The sequence below is a fragment of the Oratosquilla oratoria genome, chromosome 7 (genome assembly GCF_046742065.1).
Source record: "Oratosquilla oratoria isolate Oo_2021 chromosome 7, ASM4674206v1, whole genome shotgun sequence".
Lineage (NCBI taxonomy): Eukaryota > Metazoa > Arthropoda > Malacostraca > Stomatopoda > Squillidae > Oratosquilla > Oratosquilla oratoria.
This window is the reverse complement of record NC_134783.1, coordinates 35,385,520-35,397,854: the sequence shown is the minus strand read 5'-3', so window position 1 is coordinate 35,397,854 and position 12,335 is coordinate 35,385,520. Positions and strand designations below refer to the sequence as shown.

The 12,335-nt window shown below is 37.5% G+C and overlaps 1 protein-coding gene across 1 annotated transcript in view; it reads left to right on the top strand.

Annotated features, from left to right (window-relative positions):
• Rab39 (RAS oncogene family member Rab39) overlaps window positions 1-2,641 on the top strand; it is a 44,074-nt gene extending 41,433 nt beyond the window's left edge. The window contains exon 5 of the mRNA XM_076187963.1: window positions 1,519-2,641. Within this exon, the coding sequence (XP_076044078.1) occupies window positions 1,519-1,641 (123 nt within the window). The 3' untranslated portion in view covers window positions 1,642-2,641. The remainder of the gene's footprint in view (window positions 1-1,518) is intronic.
• Window positions 2,642-12,335: the final 9,694 nt, after the last annotated feature.

The window sequence follows — 12,335 nt, the reverse complement described above, 5'->3', positions numbered from 1 at the left end:
TTATAATAGTAGTGCTTGTGGTAGGATTGGGAATGGTGAAAGCAAGTAGTTTGAGGTGAAGGTAGGACTGCATCAGGCCTCTCATGTCCCCATGGCTATTCAGTGTGTATATGGATGGGATATGAGAAGTAAATGTGAGGGTGATGGGCAAAGGATTGGAGATGGTTAGAAATAGTGAAGGGGAATGGAAAATGAGCCTGTTTTTGTTTGTGGATGACACTGTGCTTGTGGTGGGGTCAGAGAAGGGTGTAAGGCAGTTAGTAACAGAGCTTAGGAAAGTATGTGATGGTAGGAAATTGAAAGTAAATGTTAGTAAAACCAAGGTGGTTTGAGGTACAAAGAAAGGGTGGCAACAAGTTGAAAGTAGGTCTTAGAGGAGAGAGGCTAGAGGTGTATAGTTTATTTAGAGTTGCTTGTAGCAGGTAATGGAGGAATGAAGATGAAGTTAAACTGTAGTGAGGGAAACAAGTAAATGTTATGATGGACAGAGACTTGGAATGTAAAAGAGACAGAAATGAGAATTTTGAATGTGTTTGAGAAGTATAATGGGTGTCACAAGGCTGGGTAGAGTGAGAAATGAGATCAGTAGGAGAGAGAGCAGGAGTGGAAAAGGACCTGGCAGTTAGAGCTAATGAAAGAATACTAGGATTGTTTTGGCATATGGAAAGAACGAGTGAAGACAGACTAGCAATAAGAGTGTGTGAAAGGCAGAGGTGGCTGGATTAAACTTGAGGGGAAGACCAAGAATGAGGTGGATGGATGGGGTGAAGGGAGCCTTGAGTAAAAGAGGAATGTCTGTTGAGCAGGGAAGGAAGAAGGTAAGAGATAGGCATAAAGGGAAAATGGTTGTGAATAAAAAAGAAATGGATGCAGCCCAAAGAGATATTTACTCATCCTATTTCTTTCTGTGTGAGGGGATAAGGAGGGAGGGTTGCTATATAAATGAAGCGACTGGCTCTGTTGTGGATATGCTGTGTCTCGCCACATTAGTTCTAACCTGGGCAGGGGACAGCACTGACCCTTCATCCACAAGGAATTATGATAAAAGGGAAATGATTGATGGGTAGGAGTGGGTGCATGCCTTGTCTGGCTACCACCCTTGTTAAAGGAAAGAAGCCTTGTGATGTGTGTGTGTGTATATATATATATATATATGTTTGTGTGTGTATGCGTATGTATGTAAATAAAGGTTGGGCCTGACACTCAGTCTCTCGATTGACCCCAAGATGTCTGATATCTTCAACTGTATTTCCACTAATTTTTTATATGTGAAGAGCTAACAACTAGCAATTGCTCCCCTCTTCCTCCTGCTACTTTCAGTTGATGTAGAAACAACCCCACATTAATATAACACAGACAACAAAATCTCTCTGGGAGGGCTTGAGGACCACTGCCAGCCACTGTGAGGCAGGAGGTTTCCAGTCTATGAAGCTTGGGGCAACATTTACTTTGTTATTTATATTCATTGTTAAATTTTAATGAAATGTAATTGTACAAATACATGTTTCTGTACCACAGATTCAGAATGGAGAATTCAAGGTAGAGGATGGTTGGGATGGTATCAAAACAGGATTCTCCAGGCCAAACCACTCTTACAACCTTATTGAAGCAGAACCGGCTAAGTCTGGCTTTTGCTGCTAAGGAATTGTGATAATTTTTTCTTCTATTTTTTTATTTTTTTATGTGTGATGCACATGCTAAATGGTTGTAATATAATGAGAAGATTGTATAAAGCTTTTTGAATCCATGTATAGTGCTTGGTCACATGAGTTTGTTATAATAAAGTTATTTTATGTGTCTGCTTGGACTGAATGAGTGTGTTGTAAGTAAAGATTGTAGGATTGTAAGAGGAAATACCAATTAAGACAATTCGCTCATTTTTGTACAGTGCGTATGGTACAATGCTCTCCTCCTTATCGTTGGATGGGCAATATGTTCTGTCCATTACTATTTCTTTTATAAAGACATATGCTTTAATTTTTACCAATGTTTGAAGATGTAGCATTGGGGTGTTGATTATATAAACAACATTAAGGTGAGTGGTTTAGAGGACTGGACAACTTTCTCAAATTGAGCAGTGTACTGTAATGGATCAGTTACTTTGATTCACATGGAGCAATATTTCATTGCATAACCAAAGATCATCGCTAATCCCAGTCATTTCATTTATTTTTAGTGAAGTAGGGTACTGCTTAGAATCCCCCGATAGTGGTTGTTACATTGTTGCTTAGTTAATGTTTCAACACTTCATTCTTAGAACAAGACTAGTATCATTGATCATTTATCACAAAAAAAATAAGGAAGTTCTCTGTGGTAATCCTAGATATTACTCATTTTAGTGTCACCTTGCTTTGAAAATTTTAGCATTTCATTTTCATGTTTTAGATATAGTAGTAATGCATTATATTTAATTATAGATATTTAATGAATTATATTGAAGGGCAGCAATCCATCTTAGGAATATAGTATTTGAGTATTCATCTAGACTTTGGAAATATATCTGAGTTATTTTATACTTATTGTAAAAGGACAGTTAAAATGTTGTATATGCTTATAAATTGAAAATAGCCGAATTGATCTTCTGTAAATTAGTAATTGTATTAATGTAACCCATGCATATAATATAGTCAGTAAGACTAAACCATTTTGTTTTACTAATCCAGTATGTGTAGGGTTATTACTCAGTATACTTGAAGTAAAGTTACAATGCTTATTTCAAGTAGAATACATAGAAAAATAGATACATGCATAAAGGCTCTTTCGTCCATATAATGGGATGACTGAGTCACACCAACTTCACACACATTAAAGAATAGAGAATAGAATTACATGCCCTACTTCATTATAAATGGTGCCACTTCTGAGCAAGGGAGATTGAATGCAAGAGGGATAGAAATTGTAGATGTATACAGAATATATGAGATATTATTCAAGTATATAGTATATCAGTTATTAATATATGCCAATTGTACATACATTTTGTATATAAATTATATATGTTACCCACAACCCCCACTTTTTTGTGCTTCTGTTAAAATTTAATAAATTATTTGGAGCATTTGTCAATATTTGTTTCCACTAAGTCTCCCTTTGGGACTGGAATAAAGTTCCTCTCCATAGAATTTGTTCATTACCTGAGAGGGCCCTTGTTAATCCAGAAACAGAAATAATGAGGAATTGTCAGGGTCTTTGGAATTTTCTGGAATTGGGTGGAGTATCTGCAATTTCACAACAAGACTTTCCCAGAGTGTAGCCTAATGAGGTAGCTCCAGTTAGGTTTCGTATTCTTTGCAATCCCACTCAGAACTCAGTTCTTAGTAACAGGGTCCTGTATGCAAACCTTACTTGCAACTTGTAGTGAAGTAAACACTTGGCATGGTTGTTGAGTATAAACCACTGTCCCATGACTCTTGGAGGTTTACTTTTTTCCCTCTCCCCTTTACAAAAATCTACATTTCAGAAGCTAGAGAGCTCACAGAGGAAGTTGATTATTAACACTTGCTGTTGCTTTTAATAGGATATGTCTGAGAGGAAATCTGCCATTCTCTACATATATATATACAGTATATATATATATATATATATACAGACGCTCCTCAACTTACATTTTAGTTACGTTCCGAACGGCCGAACGTAAGTTGAAAATGAACGTAAGTTGTTAATGCACATTCTAGTAATGTATGACCGTTCATACTGTACTATACATCCGTAAATTCTATTACTGTATCTTATAAAACACCCCTAAATCATTAATTATACACATAACATTGTAAAATACAGTAAACTTCCACTTATCCGAACTCCAAGGGGGGATTAGAAATGTCCGATTAACCGAAATGTTCGGTTAATCCTACTTTGTATGTTTCATTCCCGTGGAGTTTTATGCGGTAATGTCGGCTGCAATATTCATACCTGTAAACTTAACATACACATGGAAATGCTTATAATAGTTCATAAACATATTCTATATTCACCTCGGATCTGCTGCAGCCTCTGTTCGAGAGTATAAACAGACGATCGGGTGTAAACATGGAGTGTACTGCCACCGTGTGAGCACTTAGTGAAGCTCGCGGGTGGCGGAAGAGGCGGTGGGGTGTTTGAATTTTCGGTTGAGATCCAAATACGTTTGGTTGAAGCGATGGCTCCCGTATTGAGAAAATGTTCGGTTAATGCGATTATTCGGTTAAAATGCGTTCGGATAAGTGCGAGTTTACTGTAACACTAATTTCAAATAAATTAAATTCAAGCAACATAAATTGAGATGGTGGAGGAGGAGGAGGAGGCAAGGCACGTTCAGTCTGTCGTTTGTGCCATGTAAACAATGGACGCAGTGTCATGCGTGTATCGTTTGAACTACGGAGAGCGCGCTAAACTAAAAAATTCACTCCAATTTTTTTTACCATTTTTTTTACAGTCAGTTCAAACGTAAAATCGAAAAAACGTAAAACGAATGAACGTAAGTAGAGGAGCGTCTGTATATATATATATATATACATACAGTCAACTCCCCATTAACACGAGTTCTGTTAACACAATTTCGATCTTACACGACTTAAAATTGATTAATATATATTCTGATAACACGAAATGTCTGATGTTATGCAAGTTGAATTTCCTGCATACTGTAGTTGAATATTTCACTGCCAGAGCTCAGGAGAGATGCTCTGACTCCCGCACTCCCGCTCTCTGCCTCTTGTCCTCAGTGTGAAGCCAGCCCTCACAGTGTGTGGAACTCATAAACAATTTTCTCAAAGTTTTGTGTTACATAAATTCGTGTACTATGGCACGAATCGCACACAGTGGAACTGACTAACGAAGAACTGTTAGAGATGGAGACGATACAGAATGCAGAGTTGGAGGCAGCTGCATCTCGGCCTATATCAGAAACCCCAGAACCCGAGAGAGTCTTGACCAAAAGTGATCTTGAAAAAGCAGTCGTTTATATGAGAAGGACTGGATATCTTGGAAGCCAAAGATCCAAATACAGTATTAACAGAAGTGCAACAGTGGCCAGAAAAGTTATGTCGAAGCTGAACTGTTACAAAGTGATGTTAGATCAAAGGAAGAAAAAGACAACACAGACAAAACTTCACCATTTCTTTCAAAAAAAGACAGTCAAGGAAGAGGAGGCAGGGTTTGGCAAGGAGGGAGAGGGAGGTGAGGAGGCAGGGCGAGGTGAGGAGGCAGAGCGGGGTGAGGAAGGAGATGGGAGCGAGGTTGGGGACGGGAGCACGGCAAGCGACAGTGATGGCAGGGATGCATCATAATGTTTACATGCATAAAAACATTTATTTTATTGCACAATAAATACCAATATAGTAAGAATGTGTGTTTTTTATTATTTCTGTAACCTTCAAGTTTATTAGTAGTGTGTTTGTTTAGGATTTTTAGCAATAAAATCCCAAAATAGACGGGCTTTCCCTTTGTCCAGGAATGTAACCCCTACTATTACCATTATTTCTTATGGAGAAATTATGTTCTGTTAACACGATTTCCATTAACACGACATCTCTAGGAATGTAACCCTCTCGTTAATGGGGAGTTGACTGTATATATACAGTATATATATACAATATATACAGTCACTATCTGAGTTACGATATACATGAGTTATGACCACCCGTACTTACAACCACGTCTAGCAGATGCCTATTATGAGTTTACTGTATATGGCGGCACAGCACATAAGATAGTTGTGGCAGCCCAGCATTGCATACGACAGTTATGGAAGAGGTGCAAAAGTTGCTATACACATGGTTGGAAGATAATAGGCAAAGAAATGAGAAAGTAATGTTGCAAGCAGTGCAAAGTAAGGCTACAAGTTAATTTCGCATGTTGAAAGAATGTGCAGGTGAAGAATATGCTTCACATGAATTCATAGCGAGTGCTGGGTGGTTTCATCGCTTTTGAGAGCATTACCAGGTTCACCACGTGTAGTTGAAAGGTGAGGCTGCTAGCAGTGATGCGCCTGCAGCTAAGGCATTTGTGGAAGAGTTTGATAAATTAATTAAGGATGAAGGATATATACATACACCCACTCCTCGTTTAATGACCTACTCGGTTAACGACAACTCGGAGTAACGACGGGCTTTATGACAGACCAATATTCGTTTAACGTAAATCTCCCGAAGTTGCGACGTCGTGTACGATAATCAAGTTGGCTGAGGCAAATTTGTATGATGTTATAAATGAACTTGTACGGTGGATATTACCTGTGAAGTAAAGTGTTCTGAAGCTTAGGTCTACATTACCATCCTGCAAGCTGCAAAAACTACCTGGGGTACAGTATACTGTATATCGGTAGTGGTAAATTTTTAGTTTCGACCATGGGCCTAATATAGCAATAGAAAATTAATTATTAGTTTTGTAAATTATAATGTATCAGCGTAATATGCAATTTTGTGAGCGGAAATAAAAAAAAATGCTAAAACAGATCTCGTAAGTAACGAAGTCATGTCGGACGAATGGTACACCATGTTTGTTATGATAGATGCCGATGTCGAAGAAATTAAAGGATGATAGATTCGTCTAACCTAAACTAAACTAACCTAACCTGTGTTTAATAAATCATTACCTGCAAATTAAATGTCATCCGGCTCGTCCTCGTTGTCGTCGTCGTGAGAGACATTGGCAGACGACAAGATGGCGTCCCGATCCTATGCTACCGACTTCGTTCATTAGCATATTTTCTTGTAGCAAGGTATTTTTTACTTTCATTTCCGCCCACAAAATTGCATATTACGTTGATACATTTTAATTTACAAAATTAATAATTAATTTTCTATTGCTATATTGCGCCCATGGTCGAAACTAAAAAAATACCCCGGTATTCAATATGGAATGTCAGCATACGCGGATGTGGTCATATACGGTAATTTCAGGAACCTAACCACCGTAAATAAACAAATAAAGCTTTAATGTACTGTATAAAAGAGGGAAAATACACGAAAATAAAGATGCATGTATTGCTGGACATTGTACATACAGTACATGTACGTATATGTATACACTTTCGCTTAACGACCAATTCGGTTAACGACGGCGCGCTGGTCCCAATTGTCGTTGTTAAACGAGGAGTGGTTGTACTTACGACCACATCTAGCAGATGCCTGTTATGAGTTTACTGTATATGTCTGGCAGCACAGCGCATAAAATAGTTGTGGCAGCCTGGCATCACATACAACAGTTATGGCAGCACAGCATTCCAGCATCTCCCACTTCACAGCATTCTACCACTACACTCAGTGAGTAGATACCATCGCAGTAACATCTCTTTTACAGTACAATTGTACATTCATTTACTTTACACCGTTTTTATGGCCCCCAAGAGGAAGTCCGATTCATCAGATGGCAATTCTACCAAGAAAGCAAGGAAGGCACTGTCATTGGAGATGAAGTTGAAAGTGATAAAGCCGTATGAAGGAGGAAAAAAAGTAAATTACATCGCTCGAGATCTCCATCTCTCCCACTCCACGGTGCCTACAATTTTGAAGGACAAGGACCGCATTAAGGAAGCAGTGAAATCAGCAGCCCCAATTAAGTCAATTATCATCACAAAACAGCATGAAGGACCAATTGCATAGATGGAAAAGTTGCTATACATGTGGTTGGGAGATAATAGGCAAAGAAATGTGAGAGTGATGTTGCAAGCAGTGCAAAGTAAGGCTACAAGTTTATTTCGCATGTTGAAAGAACGTGCAGGTGTAGAATACACTTCACATGAATTCATAGTGAGTGCTGGATGGTTTTGTCGCTTTCGAGAGCATTACTAGGTTCACCACTTGTTGTCGAAAGGTGAGGCTGCTAGCAGTGATGTGCCTGCAGCTAAGGCATTTGTGGAAGAGTTTGATAGCCAGGAGGAATTAAGCAATATCTGAGGAAAAGTTGTTCGCTTGGCAATTCAGCTGGAGTTAGGATGTGACAAGGAAGAAATTGAAGAACTGATAACTGAGGAGCCTGATGAATTAACAAATGAAGAACTGTTAGCAATAGAAGAAGAAAGAAGAGAGGCAGAAAAGGAAATTGTAGAAGTGCCTGAAAGTTTACTGTAAAGGGCTTATCCAAAGTCATGTCCATGATGAACGCTATGCTACAAAAACTGGAAGGCATGGATCCAAATGATGAACGGTTTGCCCAGATAGAGAGAGCAATGCAAGAAACAATGAGGCCGTACAAAGAGATCTATGAATAGAAGATAAAGCGAAACATCCAAACTGATTTGAGCATGTTATAAAGAGAACTGTTACCCCGAGCATGGAAACCCCCAAGCCTGCCTCATCTACCAGCGATGCCACCCCCTCTCCTGCATCACCCAGCATCAATACCACCCCTTCTCATGGGGAATGCCCCCCTTCTGCATCACCCAGCATCGATACCACCCCTTCTTGTGGGGAATCCCCCCCTCCTGTCTCACCAGACCTACTGCCTGATCTTTCTCTCGATTGTACGCATGAAGAAAGTGTAGATAACGTACAACCATGCACCAATGAACTTTAATTCTTTGTTTTTACAGGCATATTTTGTATTTTGCATTTTGTAGTGAATTTGAATTTTTGGTCACTAATAAGAATACTCTATAATAAGTATTTTCTTTCTTTAACCTACCATATCATATTAACAACTAAGCAACTGAAAACAATGCTGTACACAAAGATAAATGTACTGTACCTATATCTTACACTTAAAATGGATTAAAATGGATGAGAAAGATAGATCTTAAAATACACATATATTTAGAGTGCATATAACTGTTGAAAAGTTAAGAAAAAATTATTGAAAGGAAGCTACAATTTAAAAACCTTAAAAATTGTAAGCAAGGTTATATTTCATGTGTGTGTGTGTGTATACAGGTATAGTATATACATACAGTACCTGTATACATATACTGAAATACAGTACAGTATTAAAACATTAAAAAACAAAGAAAAAATTATAAAATGAAACTAAAAGGCATAAAATTGATAAACAGTAAACAGTTTGTATATAATAGTATTCAATAGAAAAAGTTACTTAAAAACGCAACAGATTGATATCATGTATCCTAGAGTGTAACCTTCGTGTCAGCCATTTTGAATGGGATCCGACTTGACAAATCCGACATACAACTGGTTGGTCGGAACCGATCTAGGTCATAACTCGGATAGTGACTGTATACAGGTAAACGTCGACTTATGATGGCCGCGACTTACGATTGTTCGACTTTACGATGACGACGACGACGACGATATGATAATTTAACCCCTTCCATACGGTGCCGCACACGTAGGCGTCATGAGGAGCAAGTGGATTCGCGACGCTGCCATATCGGCGTCTTGATTATATTTATTGTAGTCGCCCCTGTGTTTTTACATTCTCTCAAATGTGCCCTAAATCCCATTCTCTGTGGTTTTCAAAATTCGCGGGTGAAAGAGAGAACGATCGATATAAGCGGTGACTATATTTTATGATGCGAGTATTATTACGTCAAGTCGTACGGCTGGCATTGGCTGCTGCCCGCGAGATTTAAGTTCCGTACTGAAAATACATATTATAGTGTTTGAATATGGTAAAAAGGATAAAAATAATTAAATAAACTACTGTACATGTTTAATAGGCTATATTCAGTATCTCTGGTGGTTAATATACAGGTAGGCTAGGTACAGTGACCACGGAACAGAGTGGGGATCGACTTACGAAACCTAATGCCATCGTAAGTCGACGTTTACCTGTATATGTATATATGCACCATCCTAGCCTCCTGATAGGGGGGAGTTTGTGATGTTAAACCATATCATCATCATATACATATATATATATAGATTATCGACCACCATTTCCATACATCTTTCACTTTCTACTTTGTTTCCCTCAGTTATGTGTGATTAGTCTTCAATCAAGGATAAATTAGATGTAGAGTTTTTCCTTCTGTATCTTTTTCAAGTTACTTATAAATTGTGCTACTCTGAGGTACACTCTATGAATCCCCTGAGAACATGCATTTTAAGTCCTAGGTAAGTTTTGCAGTGACATAGTGATTTCTTTAGTCCAATGATCTTTAACTTTATATTTAAGATCCTCCCCAAAGGGCATGATCTTACAGTCGTGAACCAATTAAGTTTTCACCACCCTTTCTCTAATCAGATTCATTGTTATAAGTCTATTTACAATATTGTATACTTAAGCAATCTCAGATCTCTGCATAACCCACTAAGGTTACAAATGGTCAGAAAAACATACACATCATACAGTCACCCAGCCATTTTTATAACTCAAGGCAGAGAGCGAATTTATACGACTGCTTGCTTATGAATTGTTGTTTACCAATCACCCAACTCATAAAAATGCAACCCACACCTTCTACCCCTCTACCTATTTTTACGTATTCTCTACCAGCCTCTTACAGGGCTCAGCAGCTACCACTTGGTCGTCCTGCCCAATCCTTTTTACTACCCTCTTACAGGGCTTTGGCATATAACACTATCCTGGAAATACACATTTGATAAGAATATTTATACAAGGAACTATTAAAACTATTTCTGCATAAACTGGCTAAACAAGGTTAAAAGAAATATCCTTCAATGGATGATGTCATCAACTTAATGGTAACCCAAAATATGCAACTACTCCAACATGTACAAATGTAACACCAAATACCTACTGATCCTTAAAACATCCTATTCAAATTATGAAAACAAAACATTTTAATATAACAGTTTCAGCAAAAACTCACAACTATCAATGTCTGAAGATGTCATAATTTATTAATAACAAAATAAGGAAAAAGTTTCAAACAGTATTTGATGTCTTCCTCCTTCTGAGGAGAAAAGCACAGTTAAGATAGTTACATTATTAGAAAAGTTGTTTGTGTTAGATCTCAAAGGAGGTTTTCATATTTTTAAAAGGTGGTGAGTTACTTATCTGAGGTATGTTACATAGGTTACCTGTACAGTATTAAGGGTGTTATCAATGGTGGAGAGTGTTCCTGCATAATTTCACATTTGTTTCACACTTGTCAGAACTGAGATAGTACATTTAACTGACTTCAATCTAGGACATAATAGATTCTCTGGTTATATTTGGGAAAAATTGAAAATGTAGCTTGGTTTGTCATGAAGTTGTAGCAAACAATTGACACATACTAGTGAAGCTTCATAAGAATTTTCAATGCTTCATGGAACACAAAAACATACAATACTTAATGGTGTTGTTTTTACATTGGCAAGGCTCCAGGTCTTCAAAACTGACCAAGGATCCAGGTCTTCATGACTGACCAAGGCTCTAAGTAGCACAGGTTTCCAATCCCAGGCATGCACTATGCATAACAACATTACAGATCCAGTCTTATCTGTGAAAATTATCAGTATTAATATACAATTCCCCCATGATGCTATATACATACTCCTAATACTCATCACAATTCACAATTTCCCCCAAAGAACTTATACATTGTTTCTTCTCCCACAAGAAGAGTTGTTTTACAATCCTCAGTGTCACAATTATCATCATTATCAAGTTCTATCCTAGTCCTTTTTAAATCATCTACATGTCTAATTGACACTTCCCTAGTTTCTAAGTGTAAGATCTTGTATTTATTTCCACCTGCAAAATAAATTATTCTATATGGACCTGAGTATCTTGGTGAAAGTTTATTACTGATTGTATGTATTTTGGCCATGACCAAATCTCCTATTTGTAAATATTTTATGTGCTATTTTATGTTGTTACTTCCTCATCCCTTGTATTTACTTAGTTGTATTTACCTAGTATTTTGTGGGAGGAGAGCTATGCTCTTAGTGACCCATGGTTGTATCTTTCCACATCCAGTTCTTTCTTAGAATCATGTATGGTTTTAGCACTCACTATTTCCTCTTTCAATTCATTCCACATATCTATTACTGTGTGTGGAAAGCTGTTTTTTCTTTTCTTTTTTCAGATCTCTTCTGTAACTGTTTTTCTTAAGTTTCTTCCTGTGTCCTCTTGTTTTTCTTCTGTCCCATTTTAGTAGGTTATCCCTATCAAGGATTTCCATCCCTTTCATAATTCTGTAGATGGTTATCAGATCACCTCTTTCTCCTCTTTGTTCTAGAGTTGGTAAGTTTAGTTTGTCCAATCTTTGTTCGTATGTCAACTTGCAAAGTGTTGGTGTCATCTTTGTCATCGCTCTTTGAATTCTTTCTAGTTTATTTTATTTTATTTTTTCTTTTTGTACTAGGTGTCCATAGAGATGCTGTGTACTCCAATTTTGGTCTTACCAGTGTAATATCTTATTTACCATTTCCTCATCCATGTAGTCAAAGGCCACTTTCATTGATCTTATTAAGTTGTAAGTTTCTCCAACTATTTTGTTTACATGTTTG